General features: G+C 42.8%; 1 protein-coding gene across 2 annotated transcripts in view; it reads left to right on the plus strand.

The window, feature by feature from the left end:
* The window catches only part of Pcsk5 (proprotein convertase subtilisin/kexin type 5), a 429,292-nt gene that overhangs the window by 205,492 nt on the left and 206,547 nt on the right, over nucleotides 1-17,253 (plus strand). For both annotated transcript variants that reach the window (XM_041661614.1, XM_041661613.1), the window contains exon 9: nucleotides 5,344-5,444. In XM_041661614.1, the coding sequence (XP_041517548.1) occupies nucleotides 5,344-5,444 (101 nt within the window). The remainder of the gene's footprint in view (nucleotides 1-5,343; nucleotides 5,445-17,253) is intronic.

The raw sequence follows: 17,253 nt of genomic DNA on the forward strand, positions 1-17,253 counted from the left end.
TTAGCCCACTGTGCATAAGGCTTCTAAGCACTCACTTCCTCCTGTAGAGAAGCCCTGTTCCCTTGCTCTCCAACCTCCTCCCTCACCCACTCCTGCTTCAAATGCAGTCACCACTCACATCAGATCCATCTCTGCCATCGCCTCTGCTCTCTTCCATTGAGAAAATCTCATTTAAAAAGGAGTCTCCTTCTTTCTGTTTCTTAAGTAAATAAATGGAAGAACAAGTCCAGATATGTTCAGTAGTGGGACCCATGTTCTCCTCAGAATGTACCAAAGCATACAGGAGACCTGCTTGCTGTACCCGCTTGCTGGCAGGCTGGAGGATCAAGGCTGTTCTGCTGTCCCTGAGGTGACTGGAGGGCTGACTATGTTGCTATTGTCCTCATGGGTGGCAGCACACTCTAAAAACTTTTTTTACGTTGCTGGTTCAGGATTTAATGCCATCTCTGCTTACTAACTGCTTTGCTGCTGTGTGTCCTGGAACAAGATAATTAGCCTTGCTGAACCTCCTTTCCCTCCGCTGTTAATGATGTAATGCTTTCCTTGCAAGCATCCTGTGGCTGTGTGGAATGTTCTACACCCAGGCACCTCACCATCGGTTGCTAATAGTAGTTTGAGGAGAGAAACCTTGAGGTTAATGGCTACCCTTTAATTTGGTTGGCTGGTTTTCATTTTGTTTTGTTTTGTTTCGCTTTGCTTTTGAGACGGTGTTTCTCTGTGTAACAGCTCTGGCTGTCCTGGAATTCACTTTGTAGACCTGGGTGGCCTTGAACTCACAGGGATTGCCTGCTTCTGCCTCCCAAGTGCTGGTATTAAAGGTGTGCACCACCACCACCTGGCTAACCCTTGACTAATTTACAGTATCAGTGCACACCTAACTTTTGTGGGATGATTCTAAGTGTCTCGGAGTCCTGACTGAATAGTCAGAAGAGAAGTGACCTTGAAGTGTTTCTAAAGAAATGGAAAAATTGAGAGTGTAAAATAAAATAAATCCAGGGGAGCTTGAGTCAAGCAGTTCTATTAGCAAAGAAATTTTTGCTTCTGTTGCATTGTGGGACTCAGCTGCGCTGTATGGGGGAATAGAAGTGACACGGGAAAGGACCCCTGTTTAGAGAAGCAGGTTCATTCCTTGCACCCCGCATTTCTAAGTTCTCTTAGCAAAACATGAGTGGTCAGTGTTTTATACTGAATTCATCCTACTCGCTGAATTCTGCACCCATCTTGGTGACATCTATGGACAGATGTCATTTAGTGGTCCTTATTTCTTTTCAGGTCACGTGCTTAATAACGAGCTAACACCAGTTCATTGTCTCTGCCCTTCACCACGATTGCTGGCTCTAAGACAGTTCAGCTAACACATTTCCAACCCAAATCCATCAGCACTAGGAGCAAATTCATCCTAACAGATAGCAAAATCATTTCATGTTTTAAAAATATCTTTTCAGATCCTCTTTAACAGGTATGAGGCAAACTGGCACCTTCAAAACTAAAAAGGATCACAGGGCATCAGGGAGAGAGGACACTTACTGCGGGTTGCTGTAAATGCTTGTCACTTAGGGCCCAAGTCAATCTGCACTGAGATTCCCTGGAGAGTGATATCAACAGGCAACAGTCAAAAGCCCAATCAGCTCTAGTAATGAACTGTGAAGTATTAGGAAATAAGAGCCTAGTGAGGAAAGTGGTGGTTCTTCTCAAGGATCCTGGCTGGAACTGAACAAGACCCTGCCTGGCTCACCAAGAAAAGATGACATCCCTAGCTTTGCGGAGTCCAAAACCCCATCTGCTACTGATCCTATGAGGCTGGAAATCTAATTTGCCCATCATGACAGCTTTGATCTACTCAGGGCCTGTGTCCTCTCCAGTTTCCTTCTCGGTGATGGACGCAAATGATATTTTCTTGAGCAACTTCAGTTCTTTGGATACCGATTCTGTTTCTGATTTGGGTGGTGAATTGAGGGAATTTGGAACAGGCGAGCCTGCCACCGGGATCGAGACCAAATTCTGAGACGTTCTCGAGGGAGTCTGAAGTAGGAGCACAACCGCCCTGTGTTAGGGGCTGCACGCTGGATGCCACTTTCCCTCCAGGTGCACTGGCGGGTCCTGTGTTCTGTTCCCCGTGCCTTGTGATGGGTGTGCTTACCTCAGTTCGTCCTGGTTTTAAACCATCATTTTTCTCCTAGGTTTCACATCCCATAGTGGTCTTTGCTTTTTCCTTCTGCAGATAGACATAAATATTCCCTGGTATTCTGGTTTCTTTTAATGGTGAGAAGCTTACCTTAAATGCTCCTGGTAGTTTACACCTGGACATCTCTCCCATTGACAGTAACTTCCTATTGAAGTGACCCAACTGGAATTTCACTTAGAGCAAAGAAGGAAGAAGGGTGTTTTTGTCTCTTCTTTTGCCTGAATCTTTTAACCTCCAGTTTTCCATCACCTTCCTGCTCCACTCCCCTCCGATTCCTTTCATTTAGGTCAAATGATTGAAAAGAGTTAGAACACAATGCTGACTTGAATTCCACACAAAGTTGTCAAAAGTGATAGTATTTGACACACCAATGATGTCTCTCTGTGACGATTCTAAGTAGCTTTTTATGTCAGTCCATGTTATATGTGTGTGTGCCAGGTAACCATAAAAGAATGTGTCAGATTTATGCTATGGATCCTACATCATAAGCTATTTCTTGTTCTTGTCTGGCCAGAGCTGGCTATTTGTGAGATTCACCAATGTCGAACACACTCTCTGAGTGTGTGTTCTGGACCTAAGTATGTGTATTGCAAGTGTCTGGTACAAGTGAAGAATAAGTAGGTAGATACCATTAAAAGACTTGGATCCAGCCAAAATTCATTGAAAAACTTAGCACTTGCGTAAAGGAATGTGACCATGAGATGAGGTAAAATTCAAAAAAAAAAAATGTTGTCTTTTGAGACCATCTCTCAAAAATAAGGACTTTGGAGACCTAGAAAAAGGCTATTTCTGATGTGTTCATGCTTGGACTCAGAGACCTGTACCTCAGAAAATGACTGTAGAGATCCCCTCCCCCGGTTTAAAGTAGGATAGAAGTGCCTTTAAAAAATATTACGTATTGCTGGGCAGTGGTGGCACACGCCTCTAATCCCAGTACTCAGGAGGCAGAGACAGGTGGACATTTGTGAGTTCGAGGCCAGTCTGGTGTACAGAGTAAGTTCCAGGACAGGCTCCAAAGCAAAAGAAAAATCCTGTCCCAAAAAAAAAAAAAAAAAAAAAAAAAAAAAAAAAAAAAAAAAAAACGAATTATTGTGGGCATATGCTGTGTGAGTGTGGGCGCAGTCCTCTTCACCCACCTTTACGTAATGTTAAGAGATCAAACTCAGATCGCCAGGCTTGCACAGTAAATGTTTTATCCACTGAGCCATCTCTCCACCCCCAGAAATGCCTCTTTTAACAATTCAGCCACCCCACTCCTGGTATTATATTCAAGGGCACTTGAAATTAGATTTCGAAAAGTGTTCTGCATTTTGTGTACATTTGGAGCACTGTTCAGCAGCCAGACATGGAAAAAAGCCCCGGTGTCCGTCAACAGATGAGTGACTTGAAAGTCCTGAACAATGGAGTAGTGGTCAGGTTTTTTAAAACGGATTCTCCCATGTGCTGCCGTATCCATGAAGCTTCAGGACATCACGTAGGTGAATTAATCCAATCAGTGAGAGACAGATCCTAAGTGGTTTCATTTAGGTGAGGTACTTAATCAAACACATCACAGCAGGAGGTGACGGGAGGCGAGAGTCAGAACAGTTGTCAACTCTGACTTTCCTTCCTGCAGATGAGAAAGATCCTAGAGAACCAAGGCAGCAGTGTGTCCTAAATAATGCTGTACACACAAAATTTATACCACACCTTTTCAAAGTCAGTTAAGAACTTAGGAAGCTCTTTTACGTATAGGGAAGTGCGGATCTATCGCCTGCAGACCCATGTCTCTGTGGCTGCACGTATTTCTTCTCCCACTTCTTTCGTGTCCGTGTTTGTACTTACGTGATGCAGGTCATTTGGTAGCATGACGCATGTCAAAGGAGATGATACACATGCTCTGTTGTGGGAAACGGAGTGGTCTGAGGTCCTGCTCCACCTCTGTCACATGATGGGAGAGTCCATTCAGGCCCCTGTCGTCGGAGAAGATAGTGGTGAGGCTGACATGGGGCTGGAGTGTCCGCCTGCTGCCTCACCCACACCCGACTTCAGCTTTTTTCTGTCCTCTTCCGAAAACAAAGGCTGTGCTCTCAGCTGCTGCCTCCGCTCATGGGCTTTCGGGCCGGCTTTCACATCAGCTCACTTCTCTGTGATGGGTGCTGACACCCTTGTCTTCGTGCCAAAGAAAGGTTGCCGGTGTCACCCGGTGAACGCAGCGTGTCCACTGATTCATCTCCCATAAAACACAAAAATCAGTCCCGAGGGAACACAATGCATGTCTGTCCAGGAGGGAATATTTTTCGTTTTAATCTGAGGGGTATTACAATGGCTTCTAGAGTCATATTCTATAGTAGTTAATTTTTCTTGTTAAGGAGAATTTAAATTTCATTTTCTTTCTTAGTGAGACAATAATGAAACACAGGCTGGGAACCATTGCCTCTGCTGAATGGTAATACAATTCAGTCAGAGCTAAAGGGAGCTGGATTCAAGCCAAGAAAATAAAATGATATGGTTTTCACATTTGGATGGCAAGGGGGAAAAAAATGGAAAAGCAGCTAATCTCTTCTGTGTAACGTGCAAACCCACACTGCCGTAGCTGCGTGTGAGGTACAGAAGCTCAACCCTTGCTTCTCCTGTCTGTGTGAAACCTCTGAGGAAGCCTTCACTCCTCTGGGCAGCAGGCTTATGAATTCTACAAAAAGTCCTCAAGCCAAGGTCACTTGTGTGCAGAAATCTTTTCTTGAGACATGATGCTCGCTCAGATTTATAGCTTGGAGAATGTGAGAGCTCTACAGTTTATCCCTTCACCTACCCACACCAGGTTTTCAGTCTGGGTGTTCACTTAGCATATTTAATTAGTTTAAAATGTGGGTCAGTTAAATAATTTTCATCTTAATCCAGAGTGAGGCTGAGGTGGGGTACATAAGGTGCATACACAGTGGACTTTTAGGAGATCCGTGCGTGACCTTGAGTTTCTGAGCCATGGTTCACCCTTAAAAGCTATTCTGCTTTGAATGGAGTCAGTTTCCAGTCATTTGGTTTATCCAGGCAATTATTTGAAGATGAATGATAATGGGTGTCTGGAAACATTGAATTTAAAATTAATCTTTAATTCCTCTCTATCCACTTTGTAAGTAGACTGTCGTCAGGGCCTAAGCTTCTTCAATCTTGTTTTTCAGATCACTACTGATCTAAGACAGCGGTGCACGGACAATCATACCGGGACATCAGCCTCAGCCCCCATGGCTGCTGGCATCATTGCCCTAGCCCTGGAAGCCAAGTAAGCCTTGATCTCTCTGTCTTCACTGGTGACAAGCCCCCACCTCTAAGAACACTCTCCCTTCCCCTATCTATGCAGTCCTTTGCACAATAGCCCAGGAGATAACTTCCCACGCCAGTGTTTAAATTTGCAGTGATTTGGGCTTTCAGGCATTTTTTTTTATTGGTGGGAATAGTGGCTCACGCCTGTAATCCCAGCATTTGGGAGGTTGAGGTAGGAGGATCGCAAGTGTGAGACTAGCCGGGGCTACATCCCAAGTTTTAGGTCAGCACAAGATCCGTAACAAAGGATGTATCATGAGACCCTGTCTCAGACTAACAGAGAAACAGAAGGACAAGTAAGCAGCACTCATTCAAGGAGAAGTGTGGGGTTTACATGTGCCTTATAAAGCAAGCCGTGTGATTCCTTCATTATGTTGTCACAGCGTTAGCTATTTGGCTGCAACGGTCTCATCCTATCGGTCTTTCTTTTTCTCCCAGAATATTTCTGTGAGCCTCAGACAGGTTACTAATGTCTCCCTTTCTGGTCTCCTTCACTATAGCTCAGCAAGGCAGCTCAGAGTCCAGGACAGCAATGCTGTCACAGATTGACGCAATAGAACAGGATATGTCAAAGTCACATGTGGCAGGACCCTACAGACAAGGACAACACATTTCCCTCAGTTTTGCTCCTGGCCTGTCTAGTCAAACTGTTCAAAAGCCATTTGGAAAGGCTCCATAAGCTCTTTGCATGTGACACCTCCTCTTGTCTCAAAGCAAGTGGGTCCCTTTGACAGAGCTTTAGAAAGCCTTGTACAGATGTAAAATCCCCGCCTCCATCACAAAACCTAAAGTGTCCAGAAAATCTTAAAGGTCTCTTGTAAATTTAACACCCAGATTTATTTGAGAAGCGGATTCCCTGCTATTTTTGTCCGTCCATATCCCACACATTGTGAAGACGCCTATCTTCACTGCATCAATGCTCATGCAGAAAATGGCTGTCTGGCTCAGCCCTCAGCAGAGGTTCTGTATTATACCTGCAACTAACACCATTTCTGGAGAAAAAAAATTATGAGTTCCACACACATCTAATCCAAGGATTTTTTTGTTTAAGGGGGGATTTGAGGGTCTGTTCTCTGAGGTTCTCCCTGTATGAAGATACTAAGAAAATAGAAAAGGAGTAATGGCATCAGTATTTTCCAAAAGGAGCCTGGCATTCCTCCCCAGGAGATGATGCAAAACTCTTCTACCTTGTTGAACCTAAGAGTGCAGCACTAGCAGGTCGGGGGAAAGACACGTGAGACGGGGAAGCGTGGGTTTTGCTGGTAGAATGGGCTAGTTCATTCCCAATAGCCAAATGGTTCTGCACCATTCCTAGCCACCTTCTTGGTAAGGAGACAAGAGCCAAGGTTGATGGCGTCCTAATACAGCGTGCCTGTAGCATGTAAATCCTTGCACTGTAAAAGAAAGGGAAACACTGCCTCCAGATCTGGAGTCATAGTTTTGGGTGGCCACCCACCTAAGTCTTTCCATTGGACGCTATCCAAGTTCCCATGAACCTTTGGGTTCCTTTTTGACAAGACTAAATGTGAAGTCAGTTTCAGCACACTCTATTTCTTAAGGTGCTGGACATTTGGGGTTGGCAAAGAACCCCTCTTACTCTCTGAAATTCTCACTTTACAACTTTTCGCTCGGTGTTCTGGCAGCAGAAGCGAGTTGAGTGTCTGCATTTTTCAATTTGCTGGATCTGAATAGGATGTTGGGGTGAAAAAAAAGATTTTTTTCCCTGAAATTCTAGGTGGTTTCTCTGGAATATTTTCCTATCCATGAAATATTGAAGGGAAATAAAAACCCGGAATTCATCACCTCCCCCCACTCCCACAAAGAGACCAGAATCTCAAACTCAGACTTGGCCTCTCGACACGTAACTGCTGTTGGACACGCTGAGCTGAGTCTCAGTTCTTTGAGAAATTACTGTCACCCTATTTTTCCAGTGACAGTTCTTTTCAACACCATTTAAGATAGCCATGCACGATCCTCATGTTAAGCCCCCATCCTCCCACTCAGGGACACAAGGTCCTCTGGAAGCTGCAGAACACATACAGGGGTGCAGCTGTCCTCCTCGCTTTTCCATGGTGAGGATTTCTTACCATTCATTCTTGCCAAATTGTCACAAGTATGGGGTAACCTATATTCTCCAAACACAGGTTACCTGGAAACCACTGTACTTTAAGAGTTTTAGCAAGCCATTTCAGTTATGGACCTGTAATAGTGGTAAATAAAGAGTCTGATTAAACGAGAAGGAATAGGCTTTTCCCTGTAACTCTATTGGTGTGACCTACGGGCCAGCCTCTGCTGTGGGTGAAGCTGAAAATGACGGGAGAGAGGTCCGAGTTATCTAGGAGTGGGTCAGTTGTGGCACGAAACCAGCATCAAAGTAAGCACTGGGGTTGGAGTTTGAGCAAAAATTATCTGAAAGGAAGAAATTGCAGAGAGGAGCTCAAATAACAGTGTTCCGAGGCTGCAATTGCTCTCCAGCTAAGCCTGGGCTATGCCCAGCTCATTACCCACTTCCTGAGGCTGTCGCCTTGCAATCTTCTCTTCTACTCAGTAATGATGGGCCTTGGCATTTTGATACGCAGCCTTTACAAGTGCAAGCCATCAGTGCCCCCCTTGAAGAGAAATGGGAGAGGAAGCTGAAGCAGATGGAACCACGGCTTGCAAGGCTGTGCTCCTTCCCAAGTGCTCGGGCTGCCCGCACAGAGCTTGCTAAGCAGGAGATAGGCTGGACCTTCAGATGGGCACGCAGAGAGCAGAAAGGCTCATCTCTGTTTAACCGCATGGTCCCTTTACCCCTATGTGCAAAGATCATTGTGTCACTAGCTGGCTATGTCCGCTTGGCATAGGAACACAGAGGAAAGCCCCAGTCCTCAGCTTCCCTCAGCCTGCCTCCCCTAAGAATTTGTTGAGATCTAGGAATACAAGTCGTGTTATTGGTGGTAGAATTTCTTCTATTTGCCTCTGCTAAGAACAAAGAGAACAAACACAAAAGAGACTCTGATTAAGTTTAAAGTGTAAAGATCTCTGGTCCAAACTTAACAACCATTGGATGGTAAAATAATTTTTCTGTGACAGCTCATAGGATTCCCTGAACATCATTTATTCTTCTGGATATAGAAACCTTGCATTGCAACAAGTGCTTATGTAAAAATCTCATGTATCCTTGATTGAAAGATCAACTTATGGGATGGTTGAGATGGCTCAGTGGGTAAAGGTACTTGCCACCGAACTTGAGGACTTGGGTTCAATCCCTTAGGGCCCATATGGTAGAAAAGAAGAACTAACTTCTACAAGTTACCCACTGACTTCTATGGCCATGTGTTCCCCAACATACATAAAAAAAAATAAGCAAGTAATAAAATACAATTTTTTAGAATTGGGAAAAAGAATGGAGAATCACTGTCTGTTTCATGGGTTCACATTCATAGATCTCATCAACCACATTCCAAAGTTCTTGAGAAAAAGATGGCGTCTTTACTAAAAGCACATGGACATGTTTTTCTTACTGTTATTCTCTAAGCAATGCAATGCAGCAACAGATGTCTTAGCATCTGCACTGCCCTAGGTGTTAGAGTCATCCAAGGATGAATACAGAATGTGGCACTGTGCCAAAGGTCACTTGCATCGTTTTATAGAAGGACTTGATCATCTGTGGGCTCCAAGGTTTGCCAAGAGTCCTGAGGCCGGTGCCCCACTGAAATGGATTCTGTTCCCAAGAGTGCATGATTCCTGCTCTGGCTCCTTCTCTCCTCTTTGAGAATCTTGCCTCTCTGATTAAGTAGGTGATTTCTCCCCTGGTCCCTTTGACTTCTAAAGCCTATGATACGTGGAAACACCATCACCTTACAGGGGAGAAAAACTGACTTTTGTGTTAAAGACTTTTTGGCTCATTTATCACTTTAGAACGTTTATAGTATGCCAGTATTTGAGATTTTGTAGCTTCAAAATAATTCCATGGTTTCTCAGCTGGTCAAGTTAGGAATAGAGAGTCAATAATTGCTAGGGAACTAATCGCAGAGGAGGCCATTCTTAAAAGGGATATGCTGTCGTGGAGCAAACCTGTAGAAGTTCAGGCTGGAGCGAGTATTGTGGGGAGTGGCCCTCTGCTAGTGTTCAGTGGTGAGGGTACAGCTGTTGTCGGCTAAGCCGCGCAGGATGCCACATCTGCAGGGGTTCACCTCAAGCTCAGTGCTCACCCAGTGCGCCACACTCAGAGGACAGACAGCCAAAAGGGCATGATAGCAAATGGTGTTTCCTGCAAAACAGTTTATGAAATTAGGAGAACTACCATTCAGGAAAGTGAGTGCTTGGAGCAGTGTGTTGTGTTTTGCTGAAAACTGGCATGGTGAAGTAAAATGTCAGCATTAGCTCACAGAACTCAAAAGCTGTGCTCACCATTGCAAAGGGTCCGTCAATGGAAGAAGGGAAAACATACATTCAGCAATCAAGAAATGTTACTCTACGTAGTGAGTGATAAACAAGAAGGATCGAGTTAGATAGGAACTTCCTTTTTTTTTTTAAGGTATAAAGGTTATGTCTAGAGAGACCCTTCCACAAATCTTTGGTTTAAATTATCCAAAAGCCTTTCCCTCAAATTTAATCTCTAAGTAGGCTACAGAATAACTTAGTTTGGGAAAACACAATACATCTAAATTTAAACTTAGAGAATAAGAAAATAAGTATACTAGAAATATCCCTGGTACATAGTAAACCTTGACTGCTTTAGTGCCTTGAACACACATGTACACACGAACACATTGCCAAATGGGTTCATCCACTTTATCTTTATTGTCTGTATGCTATTTCCTATTTTCCCCTGATTTTTGGAATGTGTCATATAAGTACATATGAAGCACATACAGACTATATGATATTCTACATTGTTTACCTAATCTTTGTGGTACTGATATTTTTATGCGTAATACTTCCTGATTGAAACTTAAATTCATTGGGATTAAAGATTTTACTTTATAATCTTTATTTATGTTTAGATAGCAATTATATCAAACACTAGGGAATAACCTTAAGGCAGTATAGTATATACAAAGAGAATTGGGTGGGGCTTGATTAGGTGTTTTTGTTTTTGTTTTGTTTTCTTTTAAGTCATTAGCTATGAAAGCTAAAATCTCACCAGGGAAGTAAATGTTCACTGGCAGATATACACAATCCATTCATGAAAGCTAAAACAATACTCAGAGGAATGACTGTGGACATGGTAAGACATGGTTGAAAATAGAAATGACCAGTTGATGATTCAGGGTGGGGCGGTGCTCTCTTTTGTATCCTCTTTGTCACCTGAGCATTCCATCTTTAACAGGTGGATTCCTAACAAACTCAGATTCATTCACCTATTCAAAGAGTCTTGTTTTTCTACGAGAGAACTGAGGCCTAAATCAGCTGGCAGAATAGCTTAGTGGTGTGTATGTCGTTTTTACCCTTCAGGTCCTTTCTTTTTTTTTTTAATTTATTTATTTATTAAAGATTTCTGTCTCTTCCCAGCCACCGCCTCCCATTTCCCTCCCCCTCCCCTAATTAAGTCCCCCCCCTCAGCCCGAAAAGCAATCAGGGTTCCCTGTCCTGTGGGAAGTCCAAGGAACCCCCCACCTCCATCCAGGTCTAGTAAGTCCTTCAGGTGCTTTCACTGATGTTTGTTAGTGACTTTTCCCTCCTTTGTTCACTGTGAGTCACCCTCTGAGCTCCTAAGGGAAGTCCTTCCACCTTTGGTCCTGAGTGGGAGAGATCATGTCAGAGCCAGGGTGGCCCAAGTGTGAAGAGCGGCCGCAGAGCCAAGGCATGAGTCATTCCATCTGCCCTGACTTTGAAATAAACTCCTGATTGGTCTTCTCTCAGGAGATTAAACAATCTGCAATTTTCATAATTTAAAAAGCCCATCCATGCTTGTGTTCTGTCGTTCCACCTTCTCCACCACTGTGTCTTTGGCCTCCCTTTTCCCCCCCGCAAGCTATCCTGTTGGTGTGTAAGAAAAAGAGAGGGCACCGCCCTAATGTGTGACCCACTTATTGTAAGTTACCTGAGGCTGTTGAGATGAGACCTGGAGTTTGTGAAAGGCTAGTTCTGAGCTTCCTAGAACCTAACGTAATCAAGAGAGATTGTACAAAAAGGCCTTGATGGCCACAAGCATTCCTAAATACCAGGATTAGCATCTGGGTAATGCGATCCTGTAACCAATCTTATCTTTTTTTGTTGCTGCTGTCATCTTAATTAAAAACACACTTCACTATTAACTGTTCTGTTGGGAATTTTCCCCAGAGCCACATTAAGCTGTATGAAATGTGTGGTGGCTTAGGAGCACAACAGTGTTTGATCGTGGAGGTAGCATCAGAAAAGACATACCCACTCTTGGGTTTTTTTTTTTTAAGGAGAGTTTTACTTCACTTAGAAAACCCATGTTCAGTGAGACATACAGACACAAGGGCTGATTCTGTAGCTCACAAAGACAAGAGACCAGAGCCTTGCGTTCTCCCTTTCTGGTTACCTAGGAGTTTCAGGCAGATTGGAATACTGTATTCAGGCCTGGAATTCACCTGAGGTCCCTGGCATGAGAAGGATGCATGAATTAAAAGGCCATCAGGAGGGAGAATTGACAAAGTTTATGAGGTTCAAAGCAGCACACATTTCAGCTTGAGACTGAGCGGACAGAGTAGGGATGTACTGTCCTGGATTATTCCCTATAGTGAAATAATTGTAACCAGACACACGGAGCAGTTACCACAGGCCTTCTGCCAGGCCTGTGCATGAAAATAGCTTTGTTATGTCTACATACACACAGACAATACACTCTGTCCTCTAGCACTTTTCAAGTTCAAATTATATAGAAGCCAATTTTCCCTGGACTTCCCTGACTCTGTGCCTTAAGTAACAGTTTCAAACAGGACTTCCAAAGGTATCCATTAGGACTGGGAAAGCCCTGGTCAGCAGGCTCATTCACTTGGATTATCTTGAGGGTTAGCCAGTGTTTCTCTTGTCTTCCCGTAGAGGAGAAAACAGTACCGTGTTGGAGACTTGAGCTGCTGCAAAGACCAACTGAAGACAGAAAATTCTGACTCTTTTTCATAGCTACATTTCACTGTATTTTTATCTGTTTTTCACTGAAAATATATAATTCTTCTTATTATAATAATATTTTCAGATAGGAATGGTAGCAATTATCAAACCTATTCCTTGTATCACTGATCAAATCCCATTTCTAAGCAACCAAAACAGTAGGAAAGTCTTCATTACACACATCCAATATGTATGGAAGGAGAAAGATACACTATTTGGAAAATTCTAGATGGCTTCAAAAAGAGTCTGGTCAAAGTAAGGGTAAGAGAAAGAGAGAGAGAGAGAGAGAGAGAGAGAGAGAGAGAGAGAGAGAGAGAACTAAGTACATTTCATTCAGGAAATATATTAGATGATATATCTTAATGAAAAGGAAGAAAAGCAGGCTAAGTTCTAGTTGCTTTGCTGAACTTAACCTGGTGCCATTTATAGAAATAAATATACTTTATTGTTTCCCATGGGATTCTGGGAATTCTAAGAAGCATAAAACCTACTGAGACAAGATGCCTTGCAATGAGAACTGTGGTAAATGCCTTGGGCAATTATTGACTGGATTTAGTGTGCCAACTTCCACAGCGGTTATCCTGATTATTTGTTAATCCTCAGAAAATGCCTACCACTGTGTTTATAAATGCTGTAAATGACTGACAGGTTACTCTTTAAAGTGAAAAGTAGTGAATATGGATTTCTTTGCCTTATAAATTGCATGCCTGCTCCTGTGTTTTTTGATACAGCAGGATACTAGCAATCGATATTAACCCTTACTCGGGTCTTAGGAAACCCACTAATGTCTTAATGAGTTTTTAGGAAATGTGCAAAATTTAGTATTTTAATTGACTCTCTTAGAAGGTTTTGTATTTTCCTCGTTGCTAAAATATTCTTGTCCTTGGCAGTGCCTGTGGTTAATCTCTAAGGACTAAAAGTCCGTTACTTCGTGCCATTGCTGTGACTTACTCAATTTCAGCAACGCCTATAAAAAGTCATTCCTGTGATGGCCCATCCCCTAGCTTCATCAGGTATCACTGAAGACTCTGTCTTGAAACCCACTTACAATTCAACTCTGTTTCTACACCAGGTGTTCTTGGGATGAGGTATAACTTTTGTTCGCTTGGGTTTTTTTTAAGAATTTAATGTGTGAATACTGTATTTACATCATTTCTACCCCCCTCTTCCCTACCTCCAACTTCTCCTATGTTGCCACTCCCTCTTAAATTCATGACTTATTATTATTGTTAGATACATATTATATACATATATAAGTGTGTGTGTGTGTGTGTGTGTGTAGCTAACTTTCTGAATCCATTTAGTGTTGCTCATATGTACATGTTTAGGGCTGACCCTTTGTGATTCCATAATTTTCCTGGTGAGATCAGCCCTGGAGAAGGCTGACTCCCTTTCTCTAGACATTCATTGCCTATAGCTCCTTTTCAGTGGTGCGACCTTGTGAAAATCCCCACATCCATGTTGGAATTTCAGCCAATCTCTTTTGAGATTTTATGGGTACAGCTTCCCTGTCATGTCTTGAAGACAATGCTGAGCAGTAGGCATCCTGACCTTCGACTCTTAAAATCTGTTTTTCATCTCATCCATGATTTTCCACGAGTCTTAGGTGAATGGGTTTTGTTACCGATCACAAATCAAGAGGGATTTTATTTGTTGGTTTAGAAAATTTTATTATTTTGTTTTGCATTTATTTGTTGGGGTTTTTTATTTTTTTGTTTTAATTAGATAGTCTCATATCCCAAACCATTCTTGAATTCATTTTGTAGCCCAGGCTGGCCTCCATCTCACACTACCCCTGCTGCAATCCAAGAAGACAGGCATACATCACCACATGCAGATCTAGGCTGACTTTTTGAATCATATTTCCTATGTCTACACTGTTTTAATCTATAAATTTTACAAGGTTGTTTGTTTCATTCATTCTAAACAGAATAATTGTTCATTAGGGCGTAATTGTAGTAATTAGCTCACACCATGTGTGTCTTTTTTAATTCTCTTTTATAAAATTTTAATCATAGTACATTTTAATCAATGTGAGAGAGGAAAGGAAAAGGAAAATATAAATGAAAGATGGAAAAGCATGTCATTCATAGTGACATCAAAAAGTTAATTACATCATTTGTCATGTTGAAACTCCCTTACAATGTCCCAGAAGTCTATGAAGTCTGGAAGTGTCACTTCTGACCACTGAAGATCACAGCACAGATGGCACATCCCATATGTGAGACCAAAGATCCTTCTTGCCATTGACCACACAAGAGTGTGTATAGTACAACAAAGGACAAGCAATAAAGCAATGAAAAATGAGTCCCTCACTTCCACCAAGGGGCTGTTCTTGGCCAGTACTGAGCTGTATTCTTGATTACCAATCTCACTTAACCCCCCTCCAAGGCATCAATCCAAAGCAGGTGTCATCATCCATATTTCAGATATAGAAAATGAGATTTAAAAATCCTCGGAGAGTCAGTGGTAGGTCTAGAAAATAAACCCAAAGTCACGTGACATTAAAGCTCACCACATCACTTTACCACTGTAAGCAAACGTATGACCTGGTTAACAAATGACTGTTACAGCTATAAGGGCTGTGAGTTTGGGGAAACGAGATAAAATTTTGAGGAAGTCTCCATAGAACAAGAGTGACTTGACATACACTTGAAAAGTTAGTGGACATGTGGCTCATGGTGCATATTTCAAAGCCCAAAAATGATTCAGATCACTGAATTGCACATGAACCATCAATCACAATTATAAACCCCTATAGGCAAAAGAACCAGTGTGTTACACTAGCCTAGTAACTAGCAACTTGGTGGGAAATACTGTGTGTACACAATGAGTGAGTGTTGACGGGGAGGGAGGGAGAGAGGTAGGGAGGAAGGCAGAAAGGAGGGGGCCCAGAGGGAAGGGGTGAGAAAGGCAAGAAGTCTTCCTGCTGCTGTTCAGAGGTGGGTACAGGTGTCCGTTTCAGGGTGTGCAAATAGTAGACTACCATGCCATCAAGTTTTGTTGATTATATCAAGAAATATTTGTTGAGTTATTCTTGCTACTATAATTTATTTTGGAAGACACTTTCACAAGTCTGAAATAGTAAAATATCTTACAAGTAATAGTTACAAATGTATAGCATCATCGTTTTGATGCCATTGAGCCCAGGCCTGTCACTGTGCAAAGAACTGGAGAACCTCTGAGTGCAGGGTGAACACGTGTGTGTTTGGTTCTGAGCCTAGCTCCTGTATACCTATATTTCTATTAACAGAAAAAGATAATTATGCTTGGTATGGAGGGAAATAACTATGCCAAGCGTGGTGTGTTGATACAGGGTGATTGCAGATTAGATTATGATTAGTGATAAAGCCATCAAAGAAATCGTAGTATCCATGCTGTGACTCGAGTTAAAGGATAATCCAAACTCACTTTATCTTGGCCATTGTCTTAGTTAGGGTTTGTTTTTTTTTTTTTGAAAGAAAAAAAAATTCCTGTCTCCTCCCATCCTCCCATTTCCCTCCCCCTCCTCCCACTCTTCTCCTCCTCCCCCCCACTCCTCTTCCCCTCCCTCTCCAGTCCGAAGAGCAGTCAGGGTTCCCTGCCCTGTGGAAGGTCCAAGGTCCTCCCCCCTCCATCCAGGTCTAGTAAGGTGAACATCCATACTGGCTAGGCTCCCACAAAGCCAGAACATGAAGTAGGATCAAAACCCAGTGCCATTGTCTTTGGCTTCTCATCAGCCCTCATTGTCCGCCATGTTCAAAGAGTCCAGTTTTATCCCATGCTTTTTCAGTCACAGTCCAGCTGGCCTTGGTGAGCTCCCAATAGATCAGCCCCACTGTCTCAGTGGGTGGGTGCACCCCTTGTGGTCCTGACTTCCTTGCTCATGTTCTCCCTCCTTCTGCTCTTTATTGGGACCTTGGGAGCTCAGTCCGATGCTCCAGTGTGGGTCTCTATCTCCATCCATCGCCAGATGAAGGTTCTATTAGTTAGGGTTTCTATTGCTGTGAAGAGACACCATGACCGTGGCAACTCTTAGAAAGGAAAGCATTTCATTGGCACTGGCTTACAGTTTCAGAGGTTTAGTCCATTATTGTCATGGTGGGAAACATGGAACACACTTGGGCATGGTTCTGGAAAAGGAGCTGAGAGTTCTGCATCTTGGTCCACGAACAGCAGAAGCAACTGTACTGTGCATAGCTTGAGCATAATGTAAACCTCAAAGCCCTCCTCCACCGTGACACACTTCCTCCAAGGCCATACCTCCTAATAGGGTCACTCTCAATGCACCAAGCATTCAAACACATGAGCCTATGAGGGTCTAATTACTATTGAAACCACCACAACTGTCTTCAGTTTTTATTGGATTATTTGATGGTCACACTAACTACAATTCACCTACTTCATCTGCTAGTACTTGCCTTCATGGCTAAGGCTTAAAGTAAAAAGCCAAATAGTGAAGGAAAAAGCCTTAAAAACAACCTGTTTGTCTGACTGAAAACAGGCTGATAATTACTGGCATCATTTCAAAGATTGAAATTGTACATCAAGTTGTACAACTGTACCAAAAGACCGATGCATTTGTCCAGTGGGCATTCTAAATATCTACAATGTTCAGCATATAACTGGGAAACAAAGAAACAAAGGAAGAGACTGAGGAAGTTCTTAAGGCAAAGAGGGGTGCCCTCTTCAAAGCTCTGGGTGAACCTTCTTGCAGAATTTATGGG

This window comes from Microtus oregoni, unplaced genomic scaffold (genome assembly GCF_018167655.1).
Source record: "Microtus oregoni isolate MIOR12 unplaced genomic scaffold, Mior012 000012F_ref0000307, whole genome shotgun sequence".
Classification (NCBI taxonomy): domain Eukaryota; kingdom Metazoa; phylum Chordata; class Mammalia; order Rodentia; family Cricetidae; genus Microtus; species Microtus oregoni.